The sequence below is a fragment of the Triturus cristatus genome, chromosome 4_1, assembly GCF_964204655.1.
Source record: "Triturus cristatus chromosome 4_1, aTriCri1.1, whole genome shotgun sequence".
Lineage (NCBI taxonomy): Eukaryota > Metazoa > Chordata > Amphibia > Caudata > Salamandridae > Triturus > Triturus cristatus.
In genome coordinates, this window is record NC_140585.1 from 732,387,646 (window position 1) to 732,404,136 (window position 16,491).

The 16,491-nt window shown below is 47.4% G+C and overlaps 1 protein-coding gene across 1 annotated transcript in view; it reads right to left on the reverse strand.

Annotated features, from left to right (window-relative positions):
* WASHC3 (WASH complex subunit 3) overlaps window positions 1–16,491 on the reverse strand; it is a 126,950-nt gene that overhangs the window by 7,418 nt on the left and 103,041 nt on the right. The window contains exon 6 of the mRNA XM_085653226.1: window positions 7,190–7,254. Within this exon, the coding sequence (XP_085509352.1) occupies window positions 7,190–7,254 (65 nt within the window). The remainder of the gene's footprint in view (window positions 1–7,189; window positions 7,255–16,491) is intronic.

Here is a 16,491-nt window from a genome sequence, read left to right on the forward strand (position 1 = left end):
AATGAAAATAAAACCCATAGTCATTGAGAAAACCCGTAAATATAAGAAACTGTTATTGAGTGGTGATATTAAGCTGGAAGAAGTAAACTCGTTCACATACCTTGAATTGACCATCATAAGTAAACTTTCATGGAAAGCACATAACACTTATACAGTAGTCGAAAGCCTCTCTAAACGCCATTCATAGATTGGCCTATAACTATGGAAAACAGAATTTCTACACATTGATTAAGTGGTACAGGCCAAGGGGGATTGCCAAATGTCATATGGGCAGAGCTTTGGGACCGGATAGAAAGGCAAACAAAATAGGCTGCCATGAAAGGAAATTCCGAAGCACTCTACTTTTACTACACATAGGTTTCCCTACATTGCCTTGGAGTCAAAAGTTGGATGCTCCTCTATCCTGCATATGAGCCAAATAAAGTAAGACATGTAAAGACTCCGGTCTGCCAGGTTCCAACTTGGTTGACAAACCCTGGAAAGAACACTTTAATCAAAGACCCAAGTCGGAGGAATGTATGACATTACACCGCGAGCAAATACCACGAGGTAGGTTACAACGCGGTCGTTACACACGTGGCTTTACATCGCAAGTTGTTTCTACGACTTGCGCTAGATGGCATCGCTGGACTTTGTTGCACGCCACCTAACACAAGTCATAGACACGACTTGCGATGTAAAGCCACACGTGGTAACAAAGCGGTCGTTGTAATGACTGCGGGGTTACCTACCTGCGTGGTAACAACAGCGTTGTAAATGCTGTTTTCCAAGTTGGAGTTCACAAATAACTGGAAAAAAGAATCAGACCACGCAGGGCTGAACTGAAATATGATTCGCTGTAGCTTCAGGGACATTCCTTTGAAAAGATTAAAAAAAAATTATGAACTCTATATATATATATATATATATATATATATTCACTGAAAGAAAAAAGAAAGGTTACAGGGACGTTATAGTTAGGCTCAGATTTCACTTGTACAAAACCAGTGAAATTCGGCAGTTATAGTTACCTGAGCTAACTATACCATATACCCCCGCTATACACTGCTTATGACCTCACATATTACATCACTCATGACATGGTCAGTAACATTACAGATGACATCACTTATGACACCATCAAGTGAGCGTAAATATTTTGTAAGAGTTTATGATTGTTAAACATATATACTAGGGTATTACAAAAGTTAAAGTAGTATACTAGGTGTACAACTAATGAGGGATACTACTTTTAATACATATCATGTGAGTGGCTGTGTGACTATCTATCCTTGTATGTATGGGTGTGTGAGTGGCTGTATGGGTGTTTAAGTGGGTGAGTGAGATTCTCTATGAGTGGCTGTATTGGTGAATGAGTGGGTGTGTCAGTGGCAGTGTGAGTAGCTCGATGGGTGGGTGAGTGGGTGGGTGTGTAGTGACTGTATGGGTGAGTGGGTATCTAAATGGCTGTGTGAGAGTGGTTGTTTGAGTGGGTGTTTTGTTAAGTGAGTTTGTGTGTGAGTGGCTGTATTGGAGAGTGAGTGTGTGTAAAGGGCTGAATGGGTTAGCACAGGGATATGTGAGTGCTTGTATAGATGTGTGAATGAGTGCTTGTATAGATGTGTGCTTGTATAGATGTGTGAATGAATATCTAAGTGGATGGGTGAGTGTGTGAGGGCTTGTATGGGTGAGTGAGTAGCTGTGTTGAGAGGCTGATTGTGTGGGTGAGTGGGTGTGTGTATCTTTATAGGTAAATAAGTAGGTGTGAGAGTAGCTGTATGGGTGAGTGTGTGGTTATGTGACTGGCTGTATGGACAACTGGTTGTACTAGTGCCTGTATGTGCGAGTGAATGGTTGTGTGCATGGCTGTACGAGTGAGTGAGTAGGTGTGTGAGTGGCTCTATGGAGGAGTGAGTGGGTGTGTGAGCACTGGTATAAGTCTGTGAAGGGTATTTTAGTGGTTGTGTGGGTGTGTGAATTGGCATACGAGAGGTTGTATGGAGGTGTGAGTAGGTGTGCGAGTTCTGTGGACGATGTCATCAGTGATGCAACAGATCATGTAAATAGTGATGTAATGTGTGCGGTCATAAGCAGTGCATTGCAAGGATGTAAATTATAATTAGTTCAGGTAACTATAACTGCCGAATTTCACTGGTTTTGTAGAAGGGAAATCTGAGCCTAACTATACCGACCCTGTTCACCTTTGTTTTTAAGTGAATTTCTAAGGCTCAAGGTTTTTCAAAATCTATTTCCTAACTATATCGTCCGTGTAACCTTTGTTTTTTTAAGAGAATTTCAATGGCTTTTTCAATAGCAGCAGCGCTCCGGAATTCTGCTGTGTCGGACTTACTGGAGGTAACAGGAGGGCTTGCTTCTGGTCCCCAACCCCCCCCACCCCCCCAAGAGCTCTCAGTATCCAAGAGGACTTACTCCCCCAACCAGCAGTGCGCTGGAGCCGCATTTGCAGAGTGGTGGACAAAGGGGGCTGCTTCCTCCAAAGTCCTCTAAGCAATCGCACCAGGAGGCGTGATTGCAGAGTGGTGCAGAAAGGGGGCGGGGACTCCGGCGTAATGCTGGTAGCTTTTTGTTTATTTATTTGTTTTATTATAAGGGCAGGGGAGCCGTATGCCCCCCCCTTTCCTGAGCCGATTTTGGCCTGGGGACCCCATCCCCGAGACCATGTATTTTTAGAATGGGGAGTGGGCCCTTCCAGGACGATTACGGCCCCGGCAGCAATACTGGGTGTCCTGGTCCCACCCAGGGCACCCAGTTTCTTAAGTTGGTGACTGCAGGGGGAGCCTGAAGGCCCCTTGGTCACTGCCGGCTCCCTGCCCCCTGCGGGAGCATGCACTGCTTTTGGACAGAGGGAACTGCTGAACAAGCAGCTCCGCCTGTCCTAAAGCAATTCTGGTCCGCTTCTGGTAAGCAAGAGCATTTTTTCTGCTCTACCTTACCAGAAGCCGAGCAGAGCTTGCTATGGCTTGCAAGCCATAGTAAACTGCAACGTTCCAGGGGTGGGCACTCTGGGACATTGCAGGAGCTGACCCTGGGTGGGGTGGCAGTGCCAAGGGTCATTATTGGCTCCAGGAGGAAGGCTGCGTGGCCCCCCTCTATTGTTTGTTTATCTCTCCTTGGATCCTTCCGCCTTTCAGGTCATGCTGGGCTTTACAATCCTCCAAGCATGCAGAACGAAACATGGTCAAGTTAACCAATTACAGAGAGAGGAGGCTTTCTTGCTCAAGCTAGAAGTGTGGCACTCCCTTAAAGGCTCTCCTGAAAAACAAAAATATAGTGCCAACAGCTCTGTGTATGTGGACAAACAGAACAACTGGTACAGTTGCTATTACACTGCTGAACTTACCAGAAGATGAGAGCTAACGCCATTAAATCACTTCTGAAGAACATCAACTAGAGAACGATTAGGAGTTTACTTTCTTGGCATTAGGCAACATCTCAGAGAAACACATTGGAAGACATCTGGTGAAGAGCTGTGATATAAGAGCTATTATGAAGTAGTTTCTTCTCTTTTGAGATAAATCTATGTTAAGTTTTGGAAAACAAACACTAATGGAAGACTGAAGATCCCTACAGCATAGTAGATTCCGATTCGAATCTGAATAAACAAAGTAACTTTTTTTTGTAAAAATAATTTTACCCACTATACTGACTCTGAAATTGATTTCACCTAATTATGATTCACATGCTTCTTGATTTAAGTTTATTAAACTTGTTCTTATTGGAAAAGGCATGCGAGTTATGCCAAAAGCACCTTTCAAATAAATGCAAATTCAAATTCTCCTCTTTCTTTTAGGTCCAGTCCAAGTCAAGTTGTGTTCCACCTTCAGTGGTAAGAGCACCAAGAAATAAAAGTACCAACAGTGGTCGGCCTTAGCATATTTCTGCTCAGCTCCGAAGGTAGACTCCTATCTGTGTATCAATTCTTCTGAACACTGGTCAAAATAGTCCTAGAAAACTCAACTCAGGACTGTTTCAAAATAAAAGGCAGGTCTCCGTTCAGGCTGCAATAGCTTTAATAGCCTGCCCTTGGGAGGCCGTATTCAAATAGAGTGCCTTTCTTCTTTCCCCACTAGTTAAAAAAAAAATATATCACAAACTAAAATTGATCTAACCCCCACCCCTGTGAGGAAGCAGAACTAGCCTGGCTCGAAGTAGGCAAACTTCAAAGGCAGGCTTACACTAGGTCTCTGTGCTCGCTTAAATTGCATACATTCAAAGGTTTCTGTCTGAACTTGTGTGTGCCATTGGGTTAGCGCTACTCTGCCCTACTTCTAATTTTACTTAGAAAAGTGATTTTTGAAGTTCTTGTGCTTTACTTTGGTCTTCCTGCCAGGAATCAAAGCACAGTGCAGCTGCAGAGGTGGCCATTGTTCTCCAGGCCAGGTATGATGAGGGTTGTTTATACCTAGTCTAGGCCTGCTCCGAAATGGGGAATCTAATTAGGTTCACAGCTGGAGAGCACAGGATATTGGGCTACCATCCATCAGGCAGGGAGAGCCAACATTTCTGGAATTTGTATCTAAAATCTGAGTTCAATAGTGAGTTTGATTTTTATTAACTAGCAGATTATCTTCGAGTTAGGATAATGTGATTTTTATTCTTTATGCAGGCCTTTTTTTTGGGAGAAAGTGTGCTTTAGATTGTGCAGTAAGAACGCACTTCTGTTTTGTTTAATTGCAAAGACGTATTAGCCTGATATCTGGCATGTCTCATTTCATTTGAAAGGTGACTTGATATAATTATTCATAGTTGAGTAGCAATAAACATCCATTATCTGGAAACAGCACCACGAGACCTACTGGGTTGTGTGCATGTGCACTTTACAAATACGGCTGTAATGTCTTATTAGGTAAATTAATATTAGAAACAGGCTTTCACACTCACTAGTAGAGTTATTTTCTGACATGTGATTGATGCAGCTTTTGGCATACAGCGGCTAAGGCATGTTTTAAGCTATCCAATATGATGTGAGTGGTGCAAAACCCCATGCAACCCACATGTAATAGTTGCCTTTCATATCACTAGTGCTGTTTTAACACATTTCTTCTGTAGCCTTACCTAAACGTTGATTAACCCAATTTAATTTTTCAACTTAAGTGTAATGTGTAGGGGTCATGCAAGGGAATGTGTTCTAGCTGAATCCCAAGGCCTGGAGTCATATCATCAGCAACTCCTGTCAAATCCTGCCAAAATACTGGGGGAACCCTGTTCAAAGATGCACTTTCCTACTTTACTATCCCATATCAATTCAAATAACTTATACAAAAATGTTAAGGATACCAATAACCCCCAAACATATCTTTAGTTACAATTCGATACCAACATTCTTCTTTGCACTCCATTACTCCAGATTGTAATGCTCTAATTTTAAACCTCTATTTGTGATTGCCCTAATATCTTTCACTCATTCCTTAAGAAGTATAATTGTACTCTCCACATATATCTGGAAGCAACCACATTCCCAAAAATTAATCTGAAAAATATCCTAATCTGGACATTTCACTGACCATTGTCTTGAAAATGGATTTCTTATCTGTGAATACTCAGAGAACTTACTGCATTTATAAAATCTTCAGGTGCAGATGAGAACCAGTTTCAAACTTGATTTGTCAAAGTTATAGGTAAAGTATGCTTTTATAGGTTACAAAAGAACTACGCTCTACCTGCTAATAATCCACGAGATACCTCTGGTTATAGCACACAATCTCTGGTCTAGATGCAGCAAATATCAGGATTTAAGCAATCTTGAACAACGTGGTGCTATGTGCTAAAAAGGTGATGCTGAATCACAAGTATCTCACATTCTTCCCGCTTCTCTGGGTTTAAGGAGTGTGGTTAGAAACCATACTGGAAGCTTCATGCACTACCTTCTTCCCTTTCCATGGGTACTGTTTGGGTCTTCATTTCTACCACATTTGTGAGCCAGCACACGAGGGAACAGCAGTAGGATTATGTGAATTTTTGGGAGGCAGGGCATTTGTTTTAAGCTAAAGCACTGTCTTAGTTGTTTTCCTGGGGGTATTCACACATATGTGGACAATTGTGCCGGTAAATGGTACAAAGAGGAAAAATTACCAATCTGAATGGCAAACGGACATAACTTTGGTGTATCAATTGTGCTTTTTATACTGCCTATCCCCAGAAGAAAAGTATGATGCCATAAATAATTTCAAGTAAAACATGGCAACAGTTTTTGCAGCAGTAAATATTATGACCCCTCTAATAGCAGCAATCAGCTCCTATCACTCAGACTTTTAGTAGTAATCATCCCATTTGGATCCTTAGAGAGCAGGGAAAAGTGATCACTTGCTATCGGTGCTTCCATGGAAAGAAAGCATTGGTACAAAAAGAAAGATGGGAAAGGCCTAAGGCAAGCACAGCTACCTGGAATGGAGTCTAGTTTATAAAGATAGAAATTCTTCCATAGTCAATCATGTATGAGAAACTGCTCTAAGATTATTAACCCATCAATGCAATCTACTATTTTCTTGTGATATCATTTATAGGTATTGAAAGCAGAGGGATGCGAAAATGAGAATTATGACACTAAAAATAACGTCATGCCAGAGATCTCAGTGCTTGAATGCACTTAAAAGCACGGTTACATGACGGAGCGCTGGCACACAGTTATAAAATAAGATAAACAAATGAGTTTTCTTCATCATTGTCTTCACATCTGCTCTGGTAAATATGGATGTTAAGTCCTCCCTCACTCAGAAAGCTTCTTTATAGTTCTAATCAAACACCCCATTGATTTGGTCAACTGTATAACCACCATAATCACCCGCCCCACTTATTCTGGGTTCTTTAGGCCACCTTCTCAATGTTTTTCAACTTCTGTTATTTCAGATCCTTCAGGTTCATGCTAGCATTCCCAATGCATATGCTCACAAAGTGTACAGACCAATAAATAAACAGTAGTTAAATCATGATATCTGCACTTTGTAGCTTAAACAGTTGCACAAGATTAACCATTTTTCAATAAAACTATGTTGTGCCCAAGTAAATTTTCCTACCCATGACAGAAATTGGTTGGTCTTTTTAAAAAAAAAAAAACACTATGCAACAATCAATTATCATCAGAGATGTATAATTATTCCTTAAACATTCATACACGGACTGCAGTATAGCAGAAAATACGTATGAAGCTGTTCAGCATTCACAAGTTTAGGAAATCAAAAGCTTTACTTACTCTAGGAGATTTGGATCAAGTCCTTCTGCGATCATTTTGTTTCTGATTGCCATTACAGGAACACCCTTTAAACAAAGATAAAAAATGCACTATAAACATGGGCTACAGTCAAAGTCTGAATATTAATGGATATGAAAGCTTCTGTTAAAAGCAGCATAAAACATTTTAAAAAATGCTTTATTTTCAGCGACCTAATGATGCAATTTCCACAACACAAGCCTGCATCAAAAATATATTTAAACTTCTGATCAAGGTTTTTTTTTTAGTAATGCACTTTGGGTTAGAATTACGCCCATCATTCTTCCCCTGTTATGAAGTAATTGTATGTAAAGGGTCCTCCACATCCTTTCATATGCTTTTAAATGTGTCAGATTGTTGCGGAAGATGAGGGAAGCAATAATTAAACGTTTTTCAGTCTCACAAAGCCTGCTCTGTACGAAGACAGAATTTGGAAGAGAGAAAATCTAAAGCGTAATTGTTGGAAATGGCCCTTCTTAGGGGGAATTTCCCCCAAAACATTTAGCTTTTTCCCCGTAGTCTTTGCTGACTATCCACATGACCTTAGGAATCTGGGCACCATCCTCCTGTACTGCACAGAGATGGTGGTTGCACCCGCCTTGCCCGCTTTAGGCAAGGAGTACGTACACAATGGGTTTAGGTTTCGTACCTCCATGTGCCCCGTAAACAGATACACCACATACCCTGGGCAGGTACAGCACTGGCTATTAATGGGACATAGCACTAGTGTGCCACCCACTGGATAGCCTGTAAACCATGCATCGGTTCTGCCTGAAATATGGGGCGGTCTGCCAACGCAGACCTGGGAATGTGCACTTGCACCTGTGGGGTCTTAACTATGTGCCCAGACTGCCATTGCAGGCCTGGGTGTGCGCACCAGCCCTTATACTGTTTTGAATACGTGTCCAGGATGCTTTTGCAGACTTGAGGATGCACCCTGGCACCTATGGCATTTTGGATAGGTGCTCGGCCTGCCATTTGAGGGTAGAACGGGATAGATTGGAGGGAGAGGTTTTGACACTTTGCCTCTGGGGGCCAGATCATGGCCCCACTAAAGATCAAAATCTACATTCCACGGCCCCATGGCACACAGGCCTACAATTTTGGGGAGACATCCGTGGTTCAAGAGTAACCCCTTAAACCACCCCTAACTTGAGACACACAACCTTCAACAAATGGTGTGATACGCCTATGGGGATGCGGGACCGAAGAACCCGGACTGCGTGGTGCACATTGCCAGAGGACTCTGTTGTGCACACAGAGTTACTGCTATTAAAGGGGCCCACATGCTCCTTGTGAATAGTGGCTGGCCTGGGCTGAAGACCCGCTGAAGTGTGGTGCCCTGAAGTGTGCTCTCCTTTTCTCCCGGAGATCTCAGGGACATCAAAGATCTCCTGCAAGGGACCTACACCATCTACCTGTGACATTTATTCTACTCTATTCTCTAGATTTATAGAGTGCAACTACCCTGCAGGGTCTCCCAGCACTGACCAGCTACAAGACAACTACCATGCGAAGTCTACTCGAACAGCCTAGTCTTCAGTAGTTTTCTGAATTTCAGTTCTGATTCTATTTGCCTCATTTGTCGCAGGAGAAAGCTCCAAAGCTTTGGGGCAATGTAAGCAAAGGAATGACCCCAAGCTCTAGCTTTCTTAATTCTAGGAACTGTGAGTAGCAGCTTGTCAGTGGAGTGTAACGATCTCAGAGAATTGTAAGCAGTGAGAAGATCCTGGATCAATTTAGAACCATTTTTATGTATCACCTTATGCACAAGGCAGAATGTCTTGAAATTAACTATTTTGGTCACTGGGAGCCAGAGCAAGGCTGCCAGTGTTTTCCTTGCCAACTGGTGCTTGGGTATATTTAGGAGTATGCATTCTGCAGCATTTTGTATGACCTGCATTCTTTTCAGGACTGACTTAGGGCTTCCAAGGTACAAGGAACTGCTGTAGTTGAGTCGAGAAATAACTAAGCCTTGTATCACCACACAACGTGTTTGGTCTGGTAGCCATCTAAAAAAGTCTGCATAGAGTGCAAAGCATGTGGCTGCAAGTTTCTTGACCTCAATTTCCAGTGTCAGTTTTCCATCCAGCCAGACTTCCAAGCTTTTAACCTCCATTTTGTGGGTGGGATGACCACCCAAGACTGTTGGCCAGTTCATTTCCAACCACCAACTGGGACTGTCTTATCCCCATTAAGCTTTAGACTACTGGCTGCCACCCAGTAAAGTGGGGGTATTTTCTGTTTGATGGGATAGACTAATAATAATTTGTGTGTCATTTGCATATAGGAGATTGAAGTAAAGCCATAGGATTTTATAATCTCCACCAGAGAGGCGACATACAAGTTGAATAGTGTCGGGCTAAGAGAAGAGATCTGCAGTACTCTGCACTTGAGGGGAAAAATGTTTGATTGCCCTATCTTCATCTCTACTTGGAAGGTAAGATTGTAAAGAAAAGAGGATAGCTATTTTGAGGTTGTACCCCCAATGCCCCCTTCAACTAGTCTTTTAATCAGTGTTTGTGGAGAATTCCGTTGGCCTCTTAAGTACGAGGAAATAAATGTATTTACAAATTGCTCCAAGATTTTACTTTGGCTTGGTAAGAGGGTGACTAGACTATAGTTTTTGCACAGAAATGGGTCAGCTGCTGGTTTTTTGAAGAGTAGTCTGACAATGCATGTTTCCACATTGGTGGAACTTCACCGGTTTTTAATGACTGATTGAACATATTAGTCTATATGGTAACAACTGGCATCCCTCCTTTGGACATTTAATGTCAGGGGGTACCGGATCCTGAGGAGAGCTCAATTTGAGAGAGGACAGAGTAGCTTGTGTATCCTCAATAGAAATCTCAGAGAAGTTGCTAATCTTTTCAGTTCCCTAATCTGAGGGTATGATAGTCTCCATATGTTCTCCTAGAGTATGGAGGATGTTATTGACCTTTTCTAAAAGAAACTGGCCAGTTGATTGCAGAGGTCTTCTGAGGGGAGTGGGTCGGATTTGGTGTAGGTGGGATGCATTGATCTATTCACCAGATTGTAAAGTTCTTTTGAGGAATTTGATGTGTTATTTATTTTGTTAGCGAAGTAATTCACTCTTGCTTCTCTGATAGCATAGTGGTACTTTTTACGTTTTTTTATAGTTGTTTTTACTTATGCTAGTGTAGTTTTTCCTCCAAAACCTTTCTGCTCGTTTGGATTCTTGTTTTAGTTCCTGGAGCTTTCTTGAGAACCATAGCGCTTTCATTTTTGAGCAAGAAGATTTTTTGCTGTTTCAAAGGGACCAGGAGATTTAAGGCATTTAGAATACATGTTTTGAAACTATTGAACAAGTTACTTACCTTCGGTAACCATGTATCTGTAAGAAACATTAGTTAGTTAGATTCCTCACCTTAGAATATCCCCAGGCGTCAGGCTGGATCCGGAAAGATTTTTCGTCAGCAATACCCCTTGCGCGTCGCTAGGCGTCGTCTGCGGCTCCGCGTCCGTCGTCGGCGTCGTGCGCAGGAATGACGTCGTCGGAGTACTTAGACGCCACCCTCGCGCGCTGACGTTAGTTCTTGTACATAGCTTTCCGCGCCAGGAACGCAGAGCCATGCAAGAGACCGACACTGGTGTCAAAAAATTCTAGGGCCCTGGAAGGGATAACCTCAACCCTAGATATCGGTTCGCAGAACGGGAGGATGGGTGGGTCGGTGAGGAATCTAACTAACTAATGTTTCTTACAGATACATCGTTACCGAAGGTAAGTAACTTGTTCAATAGTTTCCAAAGGTAAGTAACTTGTTCATCTGAAAGAAACACGTTAGTTAGATTCCTCACCTTAGAATAGATACCCCAGCAATACCAACCCCGGTGGTGGGTCTGCGAACCAAGATCACACCAGAAAGTCCTGGAGAACAGAACGGCCAAAGAAGCAGTCTCTCCGGACTTGGCTGTCCAGGCAATAATGGTTGGCAAACGTGTGCAGCGAGGCCCGCGTTGCTGCCTGACAGATGTCCTGCAAGGGGACTCCCCGACCCAGGGCAGTCGTCGCCGGCATGGCCCGAGTGGAATGGGCCCTCAGCCCTACAGGAGGTTCCTTTTTAGCTAAGGAGCAACACGCTTTGATGCACAAAACGACCCACAGAGAGATGGTCCGCTTGTGCACCACCCGCCCCTTCTTAGCGCCCACGTAGCCAACGAAGAGTTGGTCGTCCACCCGGAACCGTTTTCTGCGGTCCAGATAGAAGGAGAGCGCACGTTTTGGGTCCAGACGATGGAGCCTCTCTTCCTCTTTCGAGGGATGCGGAGGCACAAAGAAGGTGGGCAGCATAACAGACTGCCCGATGTGAAAGGCAGTCACTACCTTAGGAAGGAAGGAAGGACGAGTGCGGAGCACAACCTTGTCTGGATGGATAGAAAGGAAAGGAGGCTTAGAAGAGAGCCTGGAGCTCACTCACTCTTCTAGCAGAGGTGATGGCTACCAGGAAAGCAGTCTTAAGCGTCAACAGACGAAGAGGACAATCATGAAGTGGCTCAAAGGGAGCGCACATCAGATATGTCAAAACAAGATTCAAATCCCACTGAGGCATTACGAAAGGGACAGGAGGAAACATGTGAGTAATGCCCTTAAAGAATCGAGAAACAACAGGGGATTTGAAAAGAGAAGGCTGATCAGGGAGCCAGAGTAAGGCAGAGATAGCAGAAAGATAACCTTTAAGAGTGCACAGAGCAGAGCCCTGCTGGGCCAATGAAAGAAGGAAGAGAAGAACCTCAGAAAGAGGGGTGGAAAGGGGATTCACAGCCTTTGCAGTGCACCATGCCACAAATTTGTCCACCTGCAGGCGTATACTGTTATAGTGGAGGGATGCCTGGCTGCCAGAATCACATCGCAGACTTCAGGAGGCAAGTCAAATGGCATCAACTGTCGCCGCTCAATCTCCACGCATGGAGGTGGAGACTGGACAGGTTCGGGCGGAGGACCGTCCCCTGCTGCTGCGACAGAAGGTCCTCCTGAAGAGGCAGTCGTATCGGGGGATTGATTGACAGACTGAGTAGCTCGAGATACCAGTACCTTCGTGCCCAATCTGGAGCCACCAAGATGAATTGGGCCTGGTCGCGCCTGATCTTCTTCAGCACTCTGGGCAGAAGTGGTATAGGCGGAAAGGCGTACAACAGACCGCAACTCCACTCGCAACGAAAAGCGTCCCCGAGTGAGTGCCGCCTTGGAAACACCAACGCGCAGAACTGCTGACATTGTGCGTTCTCTTCGGTGGCGAATAGATCTAACCAAGGCTCTCCCCACTGCCAAAAGAGGCCTTGCGCCACGTCCGAGTTGAGACGCCATTCGTGATCAATCATGCACCGGCGGCTGAGTTTGTCTGCTCTGGCGTTCGGAGAACGCCAGATGTTGAACCACCAGGGTGATGCCCTGATGTTCCAGCCATGTCCAGAGGCGCAGAGCCTCCTGACAAAGGGTCCACGACCCCACCCCGCCTTGTTTGTTGCAATACCACATGGCGGTGGTGTTGTCTGTGAACACCTGCACCACACTTCCCTGGACAACGGGAAGGAATGCCTTCAGTGCAAGTCGGATCGCTGTCAGCTCCAAAAGGTTGATATGAAGCCGAGACTCCGCCGGAGACCAGAGTCCCCTGATCTCCGCCTCCCCCATGTGGCCCCCCCAAACCCAGAAGGGACGCATCCGTCACCACTACGTGCTCCGGGTAGGGTAGGGAGAGGGATCTGCCGCTGACCCAATCGCGGTTCGTGAGCCACCACTGCAACTGCTTTGCGGTGCCCTCCGAGATCAAGACATGGTCGGACAGGTTGCCCCGATGCTGGGCCCACTGAAACTTTAGGTCCCACTGCAGAGCCCGCATTCGCCACCTGGCGTGATGCACTAAAAGGATGCAGGAGGCCATCAGACCCAGAAGCCGCAGCACCAACCAGACCGAAACCCGGGATAGAGGCTGAAAGATGGAAATCAGAGCCTGAATATCCCGGACTCGCTGGTCCGGAGGATAAGCCCGGAACTGCGCGGAGTCCAGAACCGCCCCGATAAAGAGGAGCGTTTGGGAGGGACTCAGATGCGACTTCGGCACATTGATGGAGAACCCCAGCAAATGCAGGAGGACGGCCGTAGTCTGGAGGTGGGAGACGGCTTGCTGGGGCGAGCCGGCCTTCAACAGCCAGTCGTCGAGATAGGGGAAGACTGGAACCCCTGATCTGCGCAGATGAGCTGCGACCACCGCCATCACTTTCGTGAACACCCGAGGGGCACTGGTGAGGCCGGAGGGGAGCACAGTAAACTGAAAATGCTCCTGACCCACCGTGAACCGCAGGTAACGCCGGTGGGCCGGCAGGACGGAGATGTGAAAATAAGCGTCCTGCAAGTCCAACGCTACCATCCAGTCTCCAGGGTCTAGGGCAGCCAGAACCTGAGCTAAGGTGAGCATCTTGAACCTCTCCTTCCGGAGGAAGGCGTTGACGCTCCTGAGGTCCAAGATAGGGCGTAGGCCCCCTTTGCCCTTCTTGGGAACCAGAAAGTAGTGGGAATAACAACCACGGCCTACTTCTGGACCAGGAACGTGCTTGACGGCCCCTTTGGCCAAGAGGGCCGCAACTTCCTCCCGTAGAAGATTCAAGTGATCCCCCGACATGCGGTGGCCTGGCTGGAGGGGTCGTCTCGAAGGGGAGGGAGTAGCCCCTTCGGACGATTTGCAGCACCCACCTGTCCGAAGTGATGGAACGCCAGTGGAGCAGGTGATGGCGAACTCTGCCGCCCACTGGCGTGGAATGGGCCTGAAAGCACGGACTAGGAAGGCTTTGAGGTGGATGCTGCTGGGGTGGATGTGGATGGACCGGCCGGCACGTTGACCCCCCTGTACCGCCTCGGCGGAATCCACGTCCGCGACCGCGTGAGGGATGGTTCTGCGGCCTGTGGCTAGGCAGACGTGAGGGGGCGCCCCTTCCTTGGCCACGAAAGGGGCGAAAAGCGGAAGTTTGCGGGTGCGGGCCGAGAGACCCAAGGACTTGGCCGTAGCCCTGGAGTCCTTAAAGCACTCCAGCGCACTGTCCGCTTTGTCGCCAAAGAGGCGATCGCCATCAAAAGGCATGTCCATGAGGGTGCTCTGGACATCCCTGGAAAAAGACATGGACCGCAACCAGGCGTGACGACGAAGCGCCACCGTGGACGACATTGCCATGCCAAGCGAGTCCGTCGTGTCCAAACCACATCGGATGGCATACCGCGCTGCATCCCGCCCATCGGCAAGAGCCTGGGCGAGCCGTGTCCGGTCCTCCTCCAGGCACAGGGGCAGCACGTCCTCCACCGTATCCCACAGAGAGTGGGAGTAACGGTCCAAGAGACAAGCGGTGTTAATCGACCGCAGCCCTAAACTAAGGGAGGAGAGCAGCTTTTTGCCAAACTGCTCCAGTCTCTTGGATTCCCGATCCGGGGGAGCGGACGAGAAGGAGGTCTGGGAAGTAGAGGCCTGGATAACCAGGCTCTCAGGGGTGGGGTGTTGGGACAGAAAACTGGGGTCGTCCGGTGTAGGGCAGTGGTGTCGGGCCACGTTCCGATCCACAGGAGGTACTTTGGAGGGCTTGGACCAGGTGCCCTTGAGAACGTCCATCAGTGCTTCGCTAAACGGCAGCAGAGGCTCCGAGGAGCTTGTTGACGGTTGGAGCACTTCAGTGAGGAGGTTAGTTCTCACGGTCACAGTAGGTAGCTCCAGCCAGAGGGCTTCGGCCGCCTTACGCAACGCCACAGAAAAGGTAGCACCTTCCTCCGAAGCCACGGTCGGAGGAGAGATGAAGCCAGTGTCAGGGGAGGTGTCAAGGCCACTGGCATCCCCCAGCTCATCTGCCCAGTCCTGTGATAACTGGCCCTGGAGGGCCAAAGGGTCATCAGAGAGTCGCCACCGTCATCCGATTCCTGATAAACAGGGGGAATGATCGGAGCCGGACGGAAGATGAAATGGTCACCCATCGGCATCAGATGCGGCGCCAGACGGTGCCGCACCGGGGCTGAACCGGGGAACGTCGTCGTCCGGAGCCGAGGGCGGTACGCGTGTCGACGCAGGCGGAGGAGGCGTCGTGAGGTCGACCGGCATCGACTGAGATCCAGGCCTGGATCCCACGGGGACTTGCGGCGTCGGGACCGAAGTCGACGCCTGGGCGTCGACGGCAGAGCCAGGCCCCTCATGGCCGAGAGGAAGGCACTGATCTCCGCCGGAGTTGCGTCAGTCCCAGGGACCGGCGGGTATGGGGATGGATGCGGCTCCGGCAGAGCCGCAGGGGTGGTACCACCCGGACCCTCGACCGAGTTGCGCGACCGGCGAGGGGAGTCCAAAGAGCGATGTCGTCTCTTGGACTTCTTACTATGCTTCGATTTACCCACAGACTTGGAACCCGACGAGCGGTGTTGGTGGCTGCGGCTTCGCGACCGGTCCTTCGACCTCCTCCTGGACCGGGACCGTGAACGGCCGATTGTCGGAGCTCGAGAAGCTTGCGGGACCGCTCCCGCCTAGCTTTCGAGGTCAAGGCCCGGCAGTCGAGGCACGACTCCGCGTCGTGGTCGGCCCCAAGGCAGTAAAGGCACCGGCGATGGTGGTCCGTCACCGACATCAGTCGGTGACATGAGTCACAGGCTTTAAAACCAGGCATCCTACCGGCACCAGTTCGAGTCGACGAGTAGTCAAAAGATCCAAAAAGTTTTAGTCAAAAAGTGACTAAAGGGGTAAGCTCTTCCCGGATCGGCGCTGTCTGGCGCGGACAAAAGAAGAACTGACGTCAGCGCGCGAGGGCGGCGTCTAAGTACTCCGACGACGTCATTCCGGTGCACGACGCTGACGACGGACGCGGAGTCGCAGACGACGCCTAGCGACGCACAAGGGGTATTGCTGGCAAAAAATCTTTCCGGATCCAGCCTGACGCCTGGGGATATTCTAAGGTGAGGAATCTAACTAACGTGTTCAGATGTATCAGCTAGTTATGTCTCCAGTCATTTCAGGAATGGAATTGGATAGTGTGTTTTCCCATTGTCTTAAATCCAATTTTGCCCAATTCTGATGAATTTTAGGATTGGTATATACCTCCGCTGTATGACTACATTTTGTCAGCTGGAAGGGCACCATATGATATCTAGAGGGTTTCCAATAACGAAGTCAGGTAAATTGGAAAAGATGGCATGGAGTAAGTGCCCTTGATTATGAGTAGGGCCATTAACTAGCTGTGTTAATTGGACCACTTTAAGGTCCATTGGGAAGTTATCGATAGTTTCGCAGTTCTTATTTTCC